At 37.5% G+C, this 20,256-nt stretch overlaps 1 protein-coding gene across 9 annotated transcripts in view; it reads right to left on the reverse strand.

The window, feature by feature from the left end:
• Positions 1-1,664: 1,664 nt before the first annotated feature.
• Positions 1,665-20,256, reverse strand: part of PDE4D (phosphodiesterase 4D) — a 1,572,405-nt gene continuing 1,553,813 nt past the window's right edge. For all 9 annotated transcript variants that reach the window (XM_081524288.1, XM_081524289.1, XM_081524290.1 and 6 more), the window contains 9 exons: positions 18,781-18,874; positions 17,232-17,404; positions 16,179-16,277; positions 15,151-15,315; positions 13,835-13,934; positions 8,866-9,020; positions 7,992-8,114; positions 7,335-7,517; positions 1,665-6,630 (listed from right to left, as the gene is read on the reverse strand). In XM_081524288.1, coding sequence (XP_081380414.1) covers positions 6,214-6,630; positions 7,335-7,517; positions 7,992-8,114; positions 8,866-9,020; positions 13,835-13,934; positions 15,151-15,315; positions 16,179-16,277; positions 17,232-17,404; positions 18,781-18,874 — 1,509 coding nt within the window. In that variant the 3' untranslated portion in view covers positions 1,665-6,213. The remainder of the gene's footprint in view (positions 6,631-7,334; positions 7,518-7,991; positions 8,115-8,865; positions 9,021-13,834; positions 13,935-15,150; positions 15,316-16,178; positions 16,278-17,231; positions 17,405-18,780; positions 18,875-20,256) is intronic.

Here is a 20,256-nt window from a genome sequence, read left to right on the forward strand (position 1 = left end):
GTGCGGTCTGGTAACACGCAATGTTTTTCTCTTGTAGGCTCAAAGCTGTGTGTGAGATGTTTCCAGATCAAAGACTTAAACCCAGGTAGACTCAGCACACCCAAATTGGCCTAAATCAGCCTGGGGGAATTCAGGGAAAAGAAGGGCAGCTTTTCTTTTGTTGCATAATCTCACTTAGGGCTGGTAGACTGAGGAAGGAACCTGCATTTAGATCAAGCATTCCTGGAAGGGATGATGGGGCCTTTTGGGGCTATACCTGCTGTAGTTGCCTGTGGTGGTGGGAAGAAATGGCGAGGAGGCAGAGCACAGCTTATTCTATTTAACTTTATTCTACTAGTTAACATTCAGGGCTTAAACTTTTGCTGATTGATCATGAAAACTGATTTTCTGCCATTCAGGAAAAAAGAAAAAAGAATTTGTGAGGAAGAGGCAGAGCCTTTAGTTAGCAACCGGATAGAAAATTGTGAACTCTTTATCTAAAGAACCAGACTAATTTTATGTTATAAACCCTAAATGTCTTGATCACCAGATTGAATTATATCCAATATAAATTTGGTAGTGATAGTCAACATGTATTAAACACCTACTGTGTACCAGGGATCCATTTGAGGTGTGAGGGATACACTGGTGAGCCAAGACTGGACTCTCATGAAGCTCTGTTCTGGTGGGAAAGAGACAATAAACAAATAAATAGAAAGTGAAAGAAAGAAAGTGAAGTCGCTCAGTCGTGTCCAACTCTTTGCGACCCCATGGACTGTAGGCCACCAGGCTCCTCCATCCATGGGATTTTCCAGGCAGGGGTACTGGAGTGGGTTGCCATTTCCTTCTCCAGGGGATTGTCCCGACCCAGGGATGGAACCCCGGTCTCCCACATTGTAGGCAGATGCTTTACCATGTGAGCCACTAGGGAAGTCACATGTCAATTTGTGGTGTTATAAAGGAAAGAAAGCAGGGTAAGGGGGTAAAGATCAAGGAAGCAAGAGTGCTTTTCTTCCATTTCTCCCAAGGTTTGGAACTCATTTGCACCTTAGGACTTTTGCAAATGAAGTTTTCTCTGTCTGAACCCTTCTCTTCCTGTCACCTCTTCCTTTTTGCCAAGTTACCTTTCGGGCTCCTTCAGAGCCCAGCCCCAAATCACTTCCAGAGAAGGCTTCTCTGGCCCTGGCCCTCTGAAAGAGACCAAGGTCAGGTTCTTGCTCAATCACAGCACCTCAGCTTCTTTGCTGTACTAAGGACACTTACGATGCTGCGTAGGGGACTGTTTAATGCCTTTGTCCCCCGTAGACCTTAAGCTCACAAAAGCTGAATTATGTCTGTCCACTGATGAATCCTTCCAGTCTTGGAGTTTGCAGTGTAGGGATCCAGCAAATAACTGTTGAGTATCTGAATAACTTTCAGTGTGCCAGAACACTCAATCAGCGAAGTTCCCTTCCCAAGCCTTTTACTGTGCTTAGTCTTATAGGCCATCTACATAATTCTGCCTTTTTACTCTGTAGCAATATTAATCTACATAATTTGGCTTAATTGGACTACAAATATGTAGTAATGTATGATGTCACTATCCTTTATTTCACCTTAACAATCCTCATGGCTCTTGGAAACATGTGCTGACTGAACTACGAGTTTAAATGAATACTCTTATTTGTAAATGATCGAGTCATAAATAGGCAGAATCAACCCATGCTTTTATTTCCATTGCATATAAAAATTTCATATGAAGGTATTGATGTACAGTACTATCCCCATGGGCTGTAAGAGAGGCTAAGAAACCACTAAAAGAATCATCATTTGTAATGCTCACACACAATTGACCACTCTGAAAACATATCCAAAGAAATCAAATTTGAAACAACTAAAATCAGTAAGGATTTTTTTTCTTTTTTGTAATTATAGTGTCCCCATTGTACTGTTTAAAACAAAAGTAATCAAATTCCTTTGGGCCAGGGCTGCTAAAATCTACAGTTTGTGTCAAAAAAGAAAATGAAATAAAATAAAAGGAGGCTCATTTTTCCTAGAAAAAGATTCTCTCCTTTCACTTAAGTTGCATATCCTGAGGGCTGGGCAGCAGTGGAAAGAGGTTTCCACATCAGCCACTGGGAATTTTTCATAGCTTTCAGGAGCTGGCCTCTGCGCAAGGTTAAATTTAAAAATTCTAAAGCAAGTTAAGTTTCTCAGAAACACACATTCTAGAGAATGGTAACTCCATTATGCTATGTGAACTGGCGTCATATAAAACTTTGTGTTTTATATGTGAATTTACATACATAAGGAGATTTGATTCATCTTAGTTGAAGAAAAATTCCACGGTTTAAAAAAATGACCTTTTTCATATTTTATGTTTTCCTAACATGGCAGGAAGCCAAATAATAAAGTACTAACATGCATGACCTATGGCTCTAGTTTCAAATCAAGTTCATTTGTCCATGTGCTCAAGAAGTCAAAAAGACTTTTAATAATTATTGGACAAGAATATATTTTCCCAGTAGTGTTTGAAAATTAAAAAAAAAAAATCAAATGTAACTAACCGAAGCAGCTCAGTTAGTATCTTGTAGGAAAAAACACCATCATATATGCTATGGTGCTTCATGGCAGAAAGCATTTAAGGGGTTGTCTCTCAAAAGAGTCTCAGAATGCTCCAGAGGTTGACCGTGGTTCTGTACAATCTAGCTGTTGCCAGAAATCCAATTGATTCAAAGCTCAGATGCAAAATGCCCAGCCCTAACCCCACCATTACCTTACTTTCAAATGCAGCAAAACAGAAGAAAATATTGGTTAAAGTTAAGGCACAGCCCTGGGACCAAAGACCTGCAGCTATGTTTTTTATATTTTATATACCTATATGTATTTTATAGTTTTCTTGAATCTTCCATAAACAAGCTCTAAGGTGACAAGACTATTTTATAGAAGAAAAGAAAATGTACAAGGAGTATGTATACACACCATTCATTCTCTCACCAAGAGTTTCCAAATATATCAACACCATCCCAATTCGGGATGATGTTTTAATAAGAACTGATAATTTACAATTAACATTACAGTATGTACATTACAATAAATACATGGTTGTAAACAGACAAACAAGACTGTATTACAGGTAAGGTCATTTGGTGAGAAAAAAATGCATGGCACAAAAAAATAAATAATGCATTCAAAAAGTATCATAAAGCTTTCGGTAAAATCCACTTCATTCAAGTTTTTTTTTCTTTGTCTACAATTTGTTCTTATCTACATTATTTTCTTGTGAATTTTAAGTGACATAAAAGAAAAGAAAATTAAAACAGCATTATTGTGTTTAGTAACTTGCAAGCTGAAATGTACTGGTTTTATGCAAACTTGGACATTTTCTTCCCCATACAGTACCCAGATACTGTATTTTCTTACAACATTTTAGGAAATGTAAAGCCACTTATAAAAGGGTATTCTTTTTAAAGCAGTGTATAATTCTGAAGCACACTTTGGCGAGAGCAGAGGAGAGAGAGAGAGAGGGAAGAGGAGAAGCAGATTGTACAGTGCACTAGTCCCTGTCTTTTGGATATTACTTTTTTCCTACAATTTGATTGTCCATCAGTGGGTATCTTCACACATGTGACCATTAAAACCAACAAATTGAAGAAAAAAAAAAAAGTTTCCCTTTTTTGGTGCTGTTATACACCTTTTCAGGTCCGGATTTGTGACATATTGCTGTTTTAATTTTTTTTTCATTCTTAAGTTCTAGGCACTCTGTGGGGGAAATACCAAGCATGAGGGAAGGGAGGGATTGAGTGTATTTGGGAGAAAGGAATAAACCTTAGATTCTTTGCCTTTTCTTCTAGACCTCCATCAGAGACACAATCAAAACGGAAACAAGTTGCCAATTGTTCTTGTGAAACAAGAACTTGCCAAACATAAGACTTTATTTGAAAGATTACTGTCTGAATTTTACAGGGGAAGGAAGGTAGAAATCTGATAATTAATTGGTCAGTTCCTATCCTGTGCTCTATGTCGAAGTTCACAGCTACCTAATTTTTCAATCAATGTTTCTAAGCATCAGTGGCTCTCAGGGGATTAAACTAGTGAGTATCTTCAGCTTGGGTCATTTCCCTGGCTGAAGATTTAGTGATTAGTCCCCAGAAGGCTCCTTGAGACATCCCCAATATAAACATTTTTCAGGATTACAATTTCATTTACTGTTCTATTTTCTTGGTCAGATATTCCTTTAGCCTCTACTTGAGTTCTTGGATATCACTGTGAAAAATGATTATTTGAGCTCCAAACTCTTCACAGAGAAGCTAAACATTTTTTAAGAGCTGAAATGGGAAGAAAGTCCAGACTAAATAAATGCCCCAAGATGCCAATGAAAGGTAAATACTGGGAATCAATCTCTAAAATTGCAATATAATTCTTGATGCTAAATTCAGCCAAGAGTGATCTCTAATGTTTGATTTAGTCAGAATCTTCTTACCCAACTGAGTAATTTAAAACGGCATCATATCACCAAATCTCTGGTGCAAGGGGCACCATCAGCTTCTTTCTATCAGCATATTTAAAGTTCTCCTCTACTAGATGTATTTCTGGATCAATGATAACTGATAAAGCAAGAAATGCTACTATGTGCTACGTGGCTGTCCTTTACGAAGAGTCATTGCTACACTTAAAATCACTTCTCAGGAATATTCTTCATACAGTTCTTAATCTCATGGTGAAATCATAGAAACAAAAGAGCATTCGCTGTACTGGTGGTTCATTAATATATTCTACTAATATTGTTAAAAATTACCTAGCTAGCCATTAACTTTTCTTTGTAAATCAGAAGTAAAAGCTAGTCATTATATACGACCTCATGGCAGAAAAGAATGCTAACTCTAACTTGACTACCTGTTCTTTGCATCCATCAGAATGGTGGTGATATATTTGATAAGACCCCACGTAGTAAATGTGGACAGAGGTTCAAACACACACTGAATAATGAAGCAGCACAAGGGGAAAAAGGTTTTCTTACTATAACTGACTGTGAAAACAATAAAAATGAGCATGAAATGTGTGGGTTATTACAAAGACATGCATTTGTGAAATGAGGGTCTACCACCACAGCAAAAAGTTATCAGAAGACACTAAGTAGGAAAATATCTAAAAAAGACTGACCATTTTAGCTACTGAGTATTTATAGATCTCTCACTTGCTTCAGATAATACCAACTGATGACTCAGTGTCCATGAGGCTTGAGATACATTAGACAGAACACACATCAGAATATTATGGAACACATGTTCACTTTGCACACAGTGAAGAGAAATGTCAGTGGGGAGCAACTCTGCATGTCTGAATAGACCAAAATGAAAAGCCAGTAAATGAAGACCTACAAAAAGGGTTTCCTGCAACATAAAGTCAATTTTTGTTTTTAAAATATGGAAGTCATTGGTATATAAAACAATGGGTCACTACAAATCAGTTAATTGCTATGAAGTCTAAGGTGCAAGTAAAATTTGTAAATTAGGTTTATCCAGTGTAGCACAGATTTGTACTGAAAACTTGCAAGTTACTCCTTAGAAAAAAATAACCAGTGGCAGATGAAGTTCTGAATGTAGTTTTTTAAATATAATACCTCAATACATTTAATAATAAAAGTAAGCTCTACAAAAAATCTGTTTTACATATCATACAAAATGTAGAGGTCAGTGCAGCTCACCGAACCACACTATTCAGTCAGGTATCAGGAAGACTTGAAATTAGAAAATTATGCAATTTCTGTGGCTCATCTTTTTCCTGGTAACAGCTTCACACTGTGTCCTGTTCCTGACCCATTCGTTGCTTCACCCATCTGTTCACTGCATCCATGTAATAATGCCTTCTTTCTGCTGAAAATATTGCAAACAAATAAAAAGAAAAAAAACCCCAAATCATCTTAACTTTGGGGCTGCCCAATGAGCCACACTCCCCAGAAAACACTTTAGAATTGATTTTCTCGGCTTCTTCAGCTCGACGGAGCCGCAGTCCTGTGACAATGCTGTCCATGAAGCGGTCCCTCTCATTCTGATGACATGGAGGTGAAAAAACTGGTGACAATATTCCTGAGCGCCAGACTGAGTCGTCAAGGTCAGTTTTATTCCACAAACATCCTGGCAGATGACAGTGAGGTGTGACCGTGGTTGTGGCATGTGACATGCACTTTGGAAACAACGTTTCTACTTAAAAAAACAAAAAACACAAACGAAAGGCATGGAAGTCTGGGCCCTGTTACGTGTCCGGGGAGGGGTCCCCGATGACACAGGCCTCGGGCTGGCTCTCCTCCTCCTCCGCCACCGCCTCCTCTTCTACCTGCTCATCCAGGGGGATTTCGGTGGATTCCGAGTCTTGAGTGCACAGCGTCTTGGAGTCGCTGCAGCTAGTATCTTCTTCGACTTGACTCCCACTGTCCTTCTCGGTGTCTGACTCGCCGTCCTCCTCTAAAGTCAGTTCAAACTGGAACTTCTCTGTCTGACCCTGCCTGCCCTCCTCCTGGTCATCGGGCGCCGGGGAGGGGCTCTGAGGAATTGTGCTCTGGTACCACTCACGATTGTCCTCCAAAGTGTCCAAAATGTCCTGGGCGTCAGGATGGACCAGGTCTGCCCATGTCTCCCAGAGAGGATGAACAATATAGTCTATGAAGCCCACCTGGTTAAAAAAACACATCCAATGTGAGTACAGGATTAAGAAACAATGGAAAAGGTAAAAGAGACCCAAATGTATTCAATTTATAATACTGAATTAAATTTTTATATATGATACATAGAATTTATATAAAATATATAAATGTAATATGCTTTGCAAATAAAACACTGAACCGAAGCCTATTAACCTTAGTCTGGTAAAATAGTCACTATTTTAGGTAGCAGACTATGAAAATGTTGTTACCAGCTGCAGAAAACTATTAATAGCTTTTAGAATTCTGAATCGAAAAGCAGGTTTATGATGTAAAAAAATCTCTGCTTGTTTACCTTGCTTGGCTTGAGGCTTGGACTTGATTTAAGAATAGCCCATTTATAGGTGGATCCAGATAAACTGAAATAATACCATATACTCCGTATGGATTCAGAGAACTTTATTCACTTTTGAGAAGAGATAGCTGAAATAATTCCACACATATGAATATACTATATGAATTGAGTTATGATGAATAAATATACTGTCCTATGAATAGATAAATGACCATACGGATATACATCCTAAGAAAGAATTTTGAGGCTTGCAAACACGAAGTGGGAATTGAACTTGTCAAAAAGAAAGTTAGATCACCCAATAAAAGACTGAATGAGGTGCAAACGAAGTAACCAAACATTCTGTGTAGCTGTGTTCTCTCTGAAAGCTTAAGGCATCACCTGTGATTTTTCCACAGATGCGTTGTGCTTGTCACACATGGGGCTTATCTCCATGCCCCGCTCTCTCTCTCTGTCCCCTTGGCGGAAGAACTCCTCCATGATGCGGTCTGTCCATTGGCGGTACAGCTGGAGAGGCTTGGTTGGATTGCTCAGGTCGGCACAATGCACCATGTTCTGAAGGACCTAAAACAAACCAGTGCATGCTCTGTTTAGCACCTGTTCCTTTTCTTTTAACTACAAATTCACATCAGGTGTCTGTGACACTTAAAAATACATGTTGTGTAAGAGTCGTTCCAGACAGCTCGACCATGATGTGTCTGTGTGTGGTTCACACTTGTATTAATAGTCCTAAAGTATGCCACTTCTACTGCATCTAAATATGAGAGAAACTGTTTACGTGCTCAGTTCATTAAATTCAGAGCTGCTTAAGTGGCTGGTTTTGTGGGATATTATTTTTTTTAATGCACTTCCACTTGCAACGGCCAACAGGATTTTGTCTGGTTAATTCTCAAGATGAAGAATCTGGATAAAAATCCTGCTTATAACTACCAAAATTATAAACTAGGAGAAAGGAGACATAAATCTTATCTAAGCTAGATACACAGACACGAGTGTGTACACACACCCATAGACACAGAACAAAGTCAAATGCTTTACCTGGATCCTATCAGAATAATTATCAAGAAGAAGAACTCCAGAACTCGTCACTTTCTTAGTTTCAACCATAGTTTTCAAATCGGCCAATAGATTCATGTGCTTTGACATGTCTGTGGCAAGTACCTTAAAGGACAAAGAGTGTTTTAATAAGTAAAAAATGCCCAGAGGAAAAAAGTCATAATTTGCACATGAAAATATCATGGAGAACGTGAGAAGAAATGGAGAACAATTCTGTCATCTAATAGCCCTGTGCAGGAATCCTTTACTACTTCTTGGGCCAGAATCTACTCCTCTTTGCTGTCAAGTTTCCTGGAAGCCCAAATAAATTTGTGTACGACATACACACATTAATCACTAGCAGCCACTTTCATGGTGATAAAAAGGGCTATTTCTCTGGATAAGACATCATCACATTTTGAAGTTTTTTTATTCCTTGGACTAGAAAGTGGTTACTGGACTACAATGGAGTGATTCACAGGTTGCTCACAGAATACTTTAGGAACAATATTCTGGTTAATTTTCTGCTTATCTAAGACACATAATGTCTACATTTCTTTGTATGTACAAAGCTGAACAGATTAAGTTTCTGATAACCAGAGATTTCCCTGTGTCTCATGAAAAACGCATAGAGAAAAGAAGAATGTCACGGATGTTTCTGCATGGCACTTCTGCTGACAGAGGTTTTTTCATTATTCTTAACTCCAGACTGTTAGCAGCAAAGCATCACTGCCAGTAGCAAGGCCAGCCTCTGGGACAGAAAGGGCAGCAATATCTTGAAATATACAAGAAACTTTTATTTGATCGTCATCTCTTTCTTTTTTTAAAAAACATCATACATCACAGTTCTCTTTTTTGCTTTTTATCAGTTACTCACAATGTCAATGACCATCTTCCTTAATGACTGTCTTTGCTTTTTGGTCAAATTCTGGAAAATGTCACAGTTTTCTTCCTGAAGCAACTTAAAGCCCACAGCCAAATGATGGTTCTCCAGGACAGAAGAATCATTGTACATCAAGGCAAGTTCCGAGTCTTGAAAGAAAGAAGTAGAAGGTCAGGAAAGTCATTTATGCTAAGTTTATCTTATTTTTCATATGCTGAGATATTTGGGGTTTTAGGAAGCAATTTCTCCTAAATGTTTCTGCTTGCATGCCCATGACATGACAACACCTAGAAGAGAGTCTATGAGTTAGAGTAACCACAGAAGAGCCCTAGTGTCTAGAGAGTGGACTTAACGCTCTTGGCATGTGATAAGTCAGTTCACGCTGAGCTTCAGCTTCTTCTGTTCTAAAGGGAAAGAAGAGTTAGGTGAGATTATCCTGAACCTCCTTTCCAAATCTGCTAGAGGCAGCTCCATAAGCTCAGCAGTAGAAAACATCATTCCTAACATCTGTAATACATCCAGAACAGAAGATGTTGTATTCCTGATAAAGGTGGACTATCTATCCAACCTTTTATATAATGTAAAGATCATGTGCCTTAGGGTAATTTGTGCTCCAAGAGGGTACAAGACCAGCTTGGAACATACGAACAATATCAGGGTCTGTTCATGCTTGTACTTGTTTTGTTCATAGTATAGCTTTGTTCATTTTTCCATTTCCTTGTCCAAGTGTCTTGGCAGTCACTATAAACATGTATGTTGCACGTCCCAGCTGCACACTGAGAGTTTTACACGGAGCCGGGTTTTGAGCTGTCTACATAACTCCAAGGTATTCAGCTATTCCCCCACGACTGTCCTGGACCTCTGTTTTTTATGCCATGAGAAATCCTACCTCTTTCCTAATTCCTATAAATAGCAGACTCAGATCTATTAATGTAGTCATTAAAAAAAAAATGGTGCTTTATCTTGTTTCCACTTAAGTCACTGTAAAAGCTAAAACATGGATCTTTCTTCTGACTTGTGTGGCAAATATGTATTATTTTCTAAGAAAGAAGTATTCAGTACTGCTCAATGACTATTTTAAAGAAGCTAGGAAGGAGAAGTGAGATTCAAGATACACTTTGACTGAGGACCAATGATTTTACATTTATACAGAAAATTAACATTCTATATATAAGCTACAAATACAGTGATGGAAAGCTTATTTTATAATGAGATCAGTGAAATAAAGAGTGTGTACTATCACCAGGTCCAGCTCTACCTGGACATACAGTGAAATGCCTCTGTTCTTGAACCTCAAAAGTCATATGCTTTGAATAGATGACTATGTGTTCAAATGTGTGAGGAAAAGTTTCTCCTCCACACCTGGGCATCTTTGCTAGAAACAGAAATTTTACTTGTTTTCCAAGTAAAATTTAATGCTATATATATTCTGACACTGCTTTATTGTTTCAGAAAATAATGCTTTAAAAGTATTTATCTTTTTAAAGATAAATATCCTCTAATGTGCTCTATTCAACACATTATGATGCTATTTACATTTTATGGATTTATTTACATAGTATTGTCCTTGAAAAAGATTTATGCAGCTTCTCACCTGGAATTTCAACTTCCTTACATCCTATTCAGAATCCTCCACTCCCCTAAATCATTTATAAAAGCTTAACGCCTCTGCCAGGTAGAAATGATCGCTCTATTTTCACAACCTTCAGCATGTTTACAAGGAGTGTCTGTGTCATTAATATCAAATCACTTGGCACCTAAAACTAATACAGCTGGAATGGTTAATGAAAACTATCACCACAACTGAGAAGCAGAGGGGTGCTTGGCCTGGGAATCAGCCAGGTGAGCCCAAGTGCCCTTCCACCATGGCGAGTCATGCAGTCTCCTTAAAATTGGACAGGTGACCTCCCATCTATGATCTGATGATTAGAAGTCTTTATTACAAGAAACACAGGTTCAACCTTTAGCTTTGGACAAGATGGCAGCCCCAGCTCCAGGCTAGGGGCTGACAGTGTGCTAGTTTGAGCCACTCAATCCATCCACAAAAGAAAGGGAAAACACAAATTTAATGTCTATAAAAAGTTTACTGTAAACTAAAAATAATCACTTAATTCTGATAGAGTATTTCATACAGCTGTTTACTACAAGTTTGCAGTTATTAGTGGGACTCCTCTAAAGCATGTTGTGAAAGCTAAAACTTAACTTGTGTTAGAGGCTACTAAGCCTCTTCTGAGTTCTGAAATAACATGCTTTCTGGCTTGATCTTCCCGACTCAGGGATCGAAAGAACCTGGACCTCCTGTATTGCAGGCAGAGTCTTCACCATCTGAGCCACCAGGGAAGCCAAATTAAAAGCTAACTAAGGCAATAATCCTCATAATGCCCTGGGGCTCTGATCAACCCTGGGATAACTGTCATCTACCAGGTGATGATGCTGGTTCATTCTCTTAGGCATAACACAGCCCTATTTCACCCTACCCTCAAGAAAATATCAGCAATCCAAAGCTAGCCTGGGAACTGTTGACTGCCCCATGTGGCTGAGACCCCACAGAAAGGATATGTGCACAACATCACTGACTAACAAAGTGCCTCCAGTCTATAACGCTTCTACCTCAGGCAGGTCATCAGTAAAACGACCTTAAACAGACACCCTTGGCCACTGTCCTGTGTGTATAATTACCCCCTACATGTCTCCATTATTTATTCTCAGTTGTCTCAAACTTTAAAGAGCATGAGATTCATCTGTGGACTGAGGCTTTGCTAGCTTAAACTGCAGATTCCACAGGTACCCCGCTGCCAACCTAGGCCCATCTGCCCTTAGAGGGTCCATAATAAAGAATAATAGAGTTGGTCCTCATTTTTCCTGAAAAATTTAACCGAATACTTGGAAGACAGTGACTTTACTATCAGTTGTTTTCATTTGTTCTCAATTCTTAATTATAATGTTATAATATGGGAAGATACAATATTAAGTATAGTAGGATGCAAATAAAGCACTTAAGTCTGAATATTAGTGTTATTAATTTAAAGAAAAAAGCCTACCTTTCTTAATGGCAAGAATTAGGACAAAATTTATATGTATTTGTTAAAAATATCAAGATATACCTAAGAAGCAAAATAATGAATCAGTCCAGGATAATAAAAAATTGCCAGTGTACATTTTACTATATGACCTTCCTGTTGTAACAGAAAGGACACAATCAACCCTAGCCTAGGAGACAATGTAAACTTATGTGTCGATATATAGTAATGTTTTGTTGACTCTTGAAAGCACCCTATTATAGGTTCTCAAAAGGTAGCTAAGACATGAAATGCACTGACTATCCACCCATTTTTGGAAACCTATGACTTTCCCAACTCTCCTACACATGAGTGAGTCACCAAAGTGCATTTTGTTATAGAGTAGTCCAGAAGGAAATGGCAACCCACTCCAGTGTTCTTGCCTGGAGAATCCCAGGGACAGGGGAGCCTGGTGGGCTGCCATCTATGGGGTCGCACAGAGTCAGACACAACTGAAGCGACTTAGCAGCAGAGGCTATTAAAAATATACAAATATATAAATAATCCAAAAGATCTGAATCTCTCAAAGCAAGGCTATATTTAAACTTCCCCTTTAAATCTGGCTGCAGCAAAGTGTTGGGAATGAATGGTGGAGGAACAGACACTACAGGGGCTAGACTGCCATGGGGCAGGAGAAGGCTGTTATCCACAACTCACAGTGAAAAGCAAAGATAGATTCTTAACAGATAGGAAAAAATAAGAGCTTTTTATTTTATTTTTTTCACATACAAAAGTGACTTTTATAACATTAATCTACAGTGCTGGGAGGGAATTATATAATGGTACATTTAAATTATTTACCAATTAACTTCAAGTACAGAAAGAATGGGCTTCCCTGGTAGCTCAGCTGGTAAAGAAACCACTTGCAATGCAGCAGACCCTGGTTCAATTCCTGGGTTAGGTTGGAGAATCCCCATGGACAGAGGAGCCCGGTGGGTCCCAGTCCATGGAGTCACAAAGAGTCAGACACAACTGAGTGACTAAGAGCACAAAAAGAACAGAATTTCTGTAAAACAATCTCTTTGCCAAAAGCCTCACTCAGACAGTACTAATATTCCCTACAGAGGTTTGCAGTGCAACTGTGTGTTACAGATGTCCCACACCGAACAGTCTCTCCTGTGCCTTCTTTCCAAATTCATTGATGACTTATTTTACAAAATGTCACCAGTGAGAAAAAAATTAATGGTTAAAAAATATTAAAAGAAGAGAAACAGTAAGTCAACACAGAACCTCATACTGCCCTCTGCATGAGATTTAAAAAGGGAAGAAGAGGAAAGAACATGGAGGGGAAAGGAGCTACAGCCTCTGAAGAGGATTACATGACAACCGGCATAAAATGAGGAATTTAACATTTATTCTGGAAACTTCTTTCATTTAAAACTCTGAGGGTAGGATTTCCCTGGTGGTCCAGTGGTTAACAGTCCACCTACCAATGCAAGGGACATGGGTTCAATCCCTAGTCAGCAAACTAAAATCACACATGCCACAGGGCAACTAAACCTGCATGCCGCAACTAGAGAGACCACATGCTGCAACTAGAGAAAGCTTGTGAGCTGCAACAAAGACCCAGCATAGCCACACACACAAAAAAAACTTTAGGAGTAATATACCTAAATCTTTCTGTAAACTTTCACTTTCAATTGCTCTGTCTACTAATGTGGTAATATAGTATTTCAAGAGAAGTACTGGAATGCATGTTTTTCAAACATCTTATGCCTCATGGGATAGAACAATAACTTTTAGAGCTATATAACATTAATGTGCAGTCACTGAAATGCATATATACACATTTCAAAAGAACATGACTCTGGAAACACCCCAAACTTATAAAAACCCTCAGTCACTCTAAAATGTAAAAAGGAAAATTTTATTCTGCAAAAATGAAGAAGTTTCACTTCACTTACTTGTATTGATCAGAAACTGATTGGACACACCAGGATGATCAACATCATGGATTGCACTGGCAAAAATTGCTGCAAGAATCTCCAAATCTGTAAACACAGCCTGAAAAGAATCCAGACAATGTGAGATAACATTACTATTCTATAGTAATATAAATTAAAGGTATACAGGAATGGGAAATTCCTTCCCAGATTCTGATGGAAAACAAAAAGAAGCTTCAAAATATATTATTAGCATGTTTCAGGATGGGAGACTTTCAGAGAATGAGATCCTCATGGCCCTTTTAAATGTAATCTTGGAGGAAATATTTTCTCTGATTTTATTATAATTCAAGATCACACCTTTTCCATGGTTATATTTTAAAAATATTTAAAGAGGCTATCTGCCAATATTTTATAGAAAATAATAAGTTATTTTAAAAGTATTTAAGATGTTCAAGTATATTCTGAAAATGTACATAAAATTAATGACACGAGCAATTATTTTCTTCCATTCAAAACAGGGACTCTCAATCTCAGAGAAACCAATGTCTGTGGTCAGGTAAGTCTTTGCTGTGCGGATAAATCTTTGCTGTGGGAGGCTATCCTGTCTGTTAGCAGATATTTAGCAGGGCCCCTGGTGTCTACTGATGAGATGCCAGTAGAATGTACCCCATAACTGTGACAGCCAAAAATTTCTCCAGTATTGCCAGATGTCCCTGGGGGAAGGGAGGAGTAGGAGTAATGGGAAAATCACCCCCAGCTGAGAGCCTCTCACTCAAACAATAAGGTATTAACCCAGTTTTGTAATGAAACAATCTGAACTATAAAGTACATTAGCAAAAGAGAGTCATTCTCCCAAACGATTAAGGAAATCAAATTGCTCTAATAAACATTTAATGGAACAACTTCTTGGATTTGGTAACATTAAAGATATGTTTCTTTCTAATAAGTTCTATGAAAAGTATCAACACATAGCTTCTATTTTATAAAAATAATCATCTTTGGACTATAAACAAAAAAGTCATCAGACTAAATTCCCAAGAAGCCCCAAACTAATCAAAACTGAGTAATCCAGGTGTGCTTTATGGAATGTTCACTAGATCATTTCAAAGAGGCAATATCATAAACAGATGAATCCCTAAGTCTTTGATTATTATCAAAGACAAAATTCATCAAAGACTCAGCTGTTTAATTACCACAATGACAGCCCCCTCCCAACTTAATAATATTTCCACAAAGCCAATTATTGTTTGCTCTGCATGCCCTTCAGTATGAAAGTTGAAGAACCATTTTGAGTGGTAAGTTAATATCCTCAAAGGTTTAGAAACCAAGTGTACCTCTAAAGCAGGTGTAGACAATAGCACATGCGTTGACTGGACGACATCTGCAGCGTGAATATTATTGTGGTAGGCCACATCAGCATGGTAATGATCTTCCAGGGTCATTAGGTATGTAATTAAAGTGTCTACTGGAATTTTAAATGTTTTTAATAAATCCCGTTCCTGCAAGAAAAGAAATCCTCTTAGCATTTTGTATCTTATAGAAAAGATTTTCCATACAGTGTGTTAACAACAGCAACAGAAATCACCCTCTGTGAAGCCTATGGATAACCCAGAAATGAGAGAAGCACTCTCTCAATGTCTAGTGAGGACAATGAAAACCCATGGGGTGATTCAGGAACTTCAGGGACAAAACCAGAGTACAGTTGTCCTTCTGGAGCCCAGCAAAGCTTTGCCCAAAATATATGGTGTCAGGAATGAGCTGCCAACTATCAAATGTCTGTGTCCTGGGATCCTGAAGGTAGCGTTAGTCCACTACCACTGACTCGGCCACTGGATCAAAGCAATTGAGAGCTGAGAGACCTCCTGCCCCAAATTCTCATATAAATCCTAACCCTGAACTGGGGCAAAAACTTGACAAGAATGAGAAACTGATTTGAAGAAGAGAGCAGTCCACAAGACAGTGATTGAAGAAATTACATACGAAGGTTAGTCAGCAAGGGGCTTAATTCAATTTGTAAAGTTAACACTCCATTCTCTGTGCAAGGGAGGGTCATGTGAATGATTTTAAAACTATTATTTTAATGAACGGCTTCAATTTGCCCACATCATATCTTTTTCTTCAATGGCAAAAATAATACAATTGATTTATTTGTGTTTTGCCCACACTCCAACCTTCTCGTACCCTTATTTGCCCCTTGGTATATAAGGGGCAAATATATATCCCTTATATATATTTTGGCAAATAAAAAAGTATCAAAATAAGTAAAAGAGGGTGAGTAGTGAAGAAGATAAATGCATGCACAATTCACAGACTGGACATTACGTCACCAAATAAAAGAGGTGATAGAACTTAATCACGTTACCTGAAAAATGGTATGCATGATAACAGTCAAAGGTCGGTTCCCAGACAACTCTGCTATTCTGAAAACATGAAGACCCCATTTGTTCACATCCTCTAGTTCCTGGGGTTAAGGAAAGATAAGAACAAGTTTGGATGCAGAAGTAGAACATGAACCAATGAACACAGTCATTTAAAAATTACTGACTTTAATGAAGTAATTAATGTTAGACTTTAAAAAAAAAAATTCATTTTGAAAGTAATGGATGCACCACGTAAGTAGAGGCAGACTTTAGGCAAATCTGCTTAAAACACATGCTAGAGACTGAATGGTGTTGCTCAACCTTATGTCTCTGATAAAACAACATATTTACATACTTGAAATACTGATCTCAAAGTATTTCTCCAGTAGTTAAAACGTATTCTCAAAACCTTAACTAGTTAACTAAAGGTAACTAGTTAAACTAGTTAACCTTAACTTTAACTAGTTAAAACATATTCTCAAAAACCTTAACTTTAACTATTCAAACAATCAAACGTAGATGCAAAAATAAAGAACATCAAGCCGCCTGTCTCTACATATTAATTAAACACAAGTGATTTATTTTTTCTCTTGATGGTTTATTTTGGAGATCCTTCTCTAAATGCTCATGTTCATCTACCATATTCTTTCTTAAAATTTATTTACTTTTTAATTGGAGGGTAATTACTTTACAATATTGCGTTGGTTTCTGCCATACATTAGCATGAACCAGCCATAGGTGTACATACATATGTCCCCTCCCTCCTGAACCTCCCTCCCACCTCCACCCCATCCCACCCCTCTAGGTTGTCAGAGAGCACTGAATTTGAGCTCCCTGTGTCATACAGCAAATGCCCACTGGCTATCTAATTTTACATATGGTAATGTATATGTTTCAATGCTATTCAAGCGATTTAGTAAGAGCTTTATAAAGTGCTTTCCCATCTACCAGAAAAACCCCCATGAATTATTAATAATAAGCTTTTTCATTTATTTAAAACAGAAGGAATCAAAGTTCACTGCATATTTCTGATCATGGTACTGAAATCATCTTACCTTGGCAAGGACGTCTTCTTGTTCAGTTTTGACCCCAAACCTTGGGATGCTTGAATTGGTCAAACTGGAGCTGTGCATCAACTTCTTGACCCCACTGATCTGAGACATTGGCCTTTTCTTTTTCTCCTTTTCCTTCTGAGTCGGAGAAGGAATTTCCACTTCATGTTGCTTATCTTAAAAATTTAAAAAATATTCTACACTTACTATTAATTCTGCCTAGCTTTTTTTCATAACATGCATAACTAAGAAGATTTTAATTGATCATTATACATTCTAGGAAATATTTCCAAGTAGAACTCCTCTTAAGGAAGTTGAGTATTTACAGTTTGATGTGGACTTAATTTGATACTCTGAAACACAAAATTAAGCAGATAAATTCCACTGCATAATAATTAACATCAAATATATTAAGTGATCACATCTTTGAAGGTCCTAATACTTTAAAAAAAAAAAAAAAAACTTATGATCGCCGACTTGGAAAAGGCAAAATATATTGGTTATTTCCACTGTTCATCAATTCCATTCCTGTCTAAAATTCACTTACTGGTGGGAAAGCTGCTTTTGCCAAGTAAGAACTCCAGTTTCAACACCTTACTTTGAAATGGCAGAAACTTCGTGCGCAAACTGAAAACAGCAGTGTGTGAACCTAATGGGCCATTCTGTGGGAGCATACACAGTCTATCTGAAGGAGTCAGACTGCTTCTGCTACTTTACATTTTCTGTAGGATAGTGATGTGGGGGATATATAATGTAACAAGGTTATATGGGGAGCACAGAGAATCTCCAATACTCTCTGATAAGTAAATATCATATTCACAAGAGCTAATTGTTGTTTTCAACTAGGACATCAGATGTTATCAATATACTCATTCACTATTTCAGGGAAGTGACCCCTTTACCTTTTCCTTATACAGAGCGTGTGTTCAAGAAATGTCTGTTTGGTGAATGTGCTAATTAGCTATTATAGCAGTTTTGTTTTGAAAGTAAATTCAGATCAAGGATGTGTTCAAGTGACTGGCTTGTCCTTCCTGCATTTTCTTTCTGTGGCTGGAGGATGGAGCGGAGGTGTCCCAGTGCACCACACTCGCAGCTACTGTCAGCAAGCTTGTCCTCAGCAATCGTGTTACATCTCTCTGCCTCTCCAGCCTACCAGGCATGATTCCCATTGGACTATCAACTCATTGAGTTTAGGGACTATTTTTAACTGATTATTAAATACCTACTGTCCAGCAATGGCTGGCATTTAACAAGAATTTGTTGAATGCGTGACTAGATCTTTCAAAAAAATACATTTTACAGTTGAGTACTTTGGAAAATGGGAAACACACAACTTTAATTCAGGGAATCCCTAAACTCTTGAATGAAACTAAAAGATATAAAAATGTACTTTGTCACTTTAGGTTCTAAAGCTTAGAGGCTCGCTGATACGATGACTGAAAACAAATGGAATTCGTAACTCTTATTGAGTTCCAAAACAAGTTTGCACCCCAATCTACCTCTAAAGACAACCAAACAATAAAAAAGAACAAATTTAAATTGTTACTCTCACCTAAGAATGTGTTTGATATATACTCTGACACTTGATTTCCAGACCGACTCATTTCAGAGAGATGGGTGAGCTCTCGATTAAGCATCCTTTTAAACTGAAAAAGCAGAAAGATAAAATGAAATAACAAAAGAGGAAAGTTTAAGTGAAATAACACGAGCATATGCTAAGATACAGAAAACATGCCAAAGAATCTTTAACACATCCTGACTCTTTAGGTCAGTGTCATCCAATAGAACTTTCTACAATGATGAAAAAATTCTATACTCTCTGCTCTCCAGAGATTAGTGGCTAGGAGCCAATAGCTATATGTGGCTATCAAGCCCTTTAAATATGGCTAATATAAAGGAGGAGCTGAATTATGGATTGTATTTAATTTTAATGAATTTAAACTGCAAAGTCACATGAAGCTAGGGGCTACCATAAATGGACAGCACACACTTAGATATTCAAGGAGGATATTGGGGGGAGAGTGAATAAAAGTAGTATGAATTATTAGCATTTAGAGAAGAGAAAAAACTAATTTATAAACACACAAAAGGGTTGCCACACATGGTATGTTTTTTATCAATTAATTTATCACTAGCAGAAATGAATATGTATACTGATGAGAGATTAAAATGTAGTCTTTTCCCCCAAAGCAGAACTGAATAGATTCCTCTCCCAGACTATAGAGAAAATATTTGAATAGATAATACATAATGTTTCCTTTTTTAAAGTTTTTTAAGTAGGGATTTACTGGTTTTCAGCATCCACAGAATTTACCAATTCATCACCATAAGTCCCATAAATACAATTGAAAATGGACCTGTTCAGCTGAAACTTCATTGCTTCACAGTTTATTTTACTGGTTCCCTGGTGCCTATTTTATCCAAAGAAACTTATCTACCACCTGGAATTTATCTATCACCAGCACATGGCATTATCAAAACCTGAATTCTCAATCATGTTACGCTTTCCTAGCCATTATTGCTTCTCAGTGTATCTTCCTTTGACTTCCCAAATAACTCAAATACACCTTTTAATATACCTTAATATTTCTTTTACTGTACTAAACAATATATTTTCTCTACATAGAGCAACAACTAAATACTTGATCCCAAAGAAGCCTTTAAAATTGTGAATTTCATCATAAGTCCTCAATTAAGTCTGGGGTAAAGAGAGTAGTGAGTTCATCATTTAGTGATGTCTGAAATGTATTTTTAACTCAGTATTTAATTATCAGAATTTTTTAAAAATTTTGACTGCACAATTCATACCAAGATGTTATATATAACTCAAGATAACTTGGCAAATCACTTCCAGAGTTAATCTTATTGATCATCTAAATAAGGTATCAGAATTGATCACTGTAAAGTACTGAGATCAATAAAAAATTTCAGCATACTGTTGGATGTAAGAAATGCATATTAGCATTTTCCTGCAGTGAAAACTGAAGAACTGGCTATAACCAACAGAGATACCTCTGGTTGTTAATTT

Source organism: Giraffa tippelskirchi, chromosome 8 (assembly GCF_054371585.1).
Source record: "Giraffa tippelskirchi isolate mGirTip1 chromosome 8, T2T-mGirTip1v1.2.pri, whole genome shotgun sequence".
NCBI classification, from domain to species: Eukaryota; Metazoa; Chordata; class Mammalia; order Artiodactyla; family Giraffidae; genus Giraffa; species Giraffa tippelskirchi.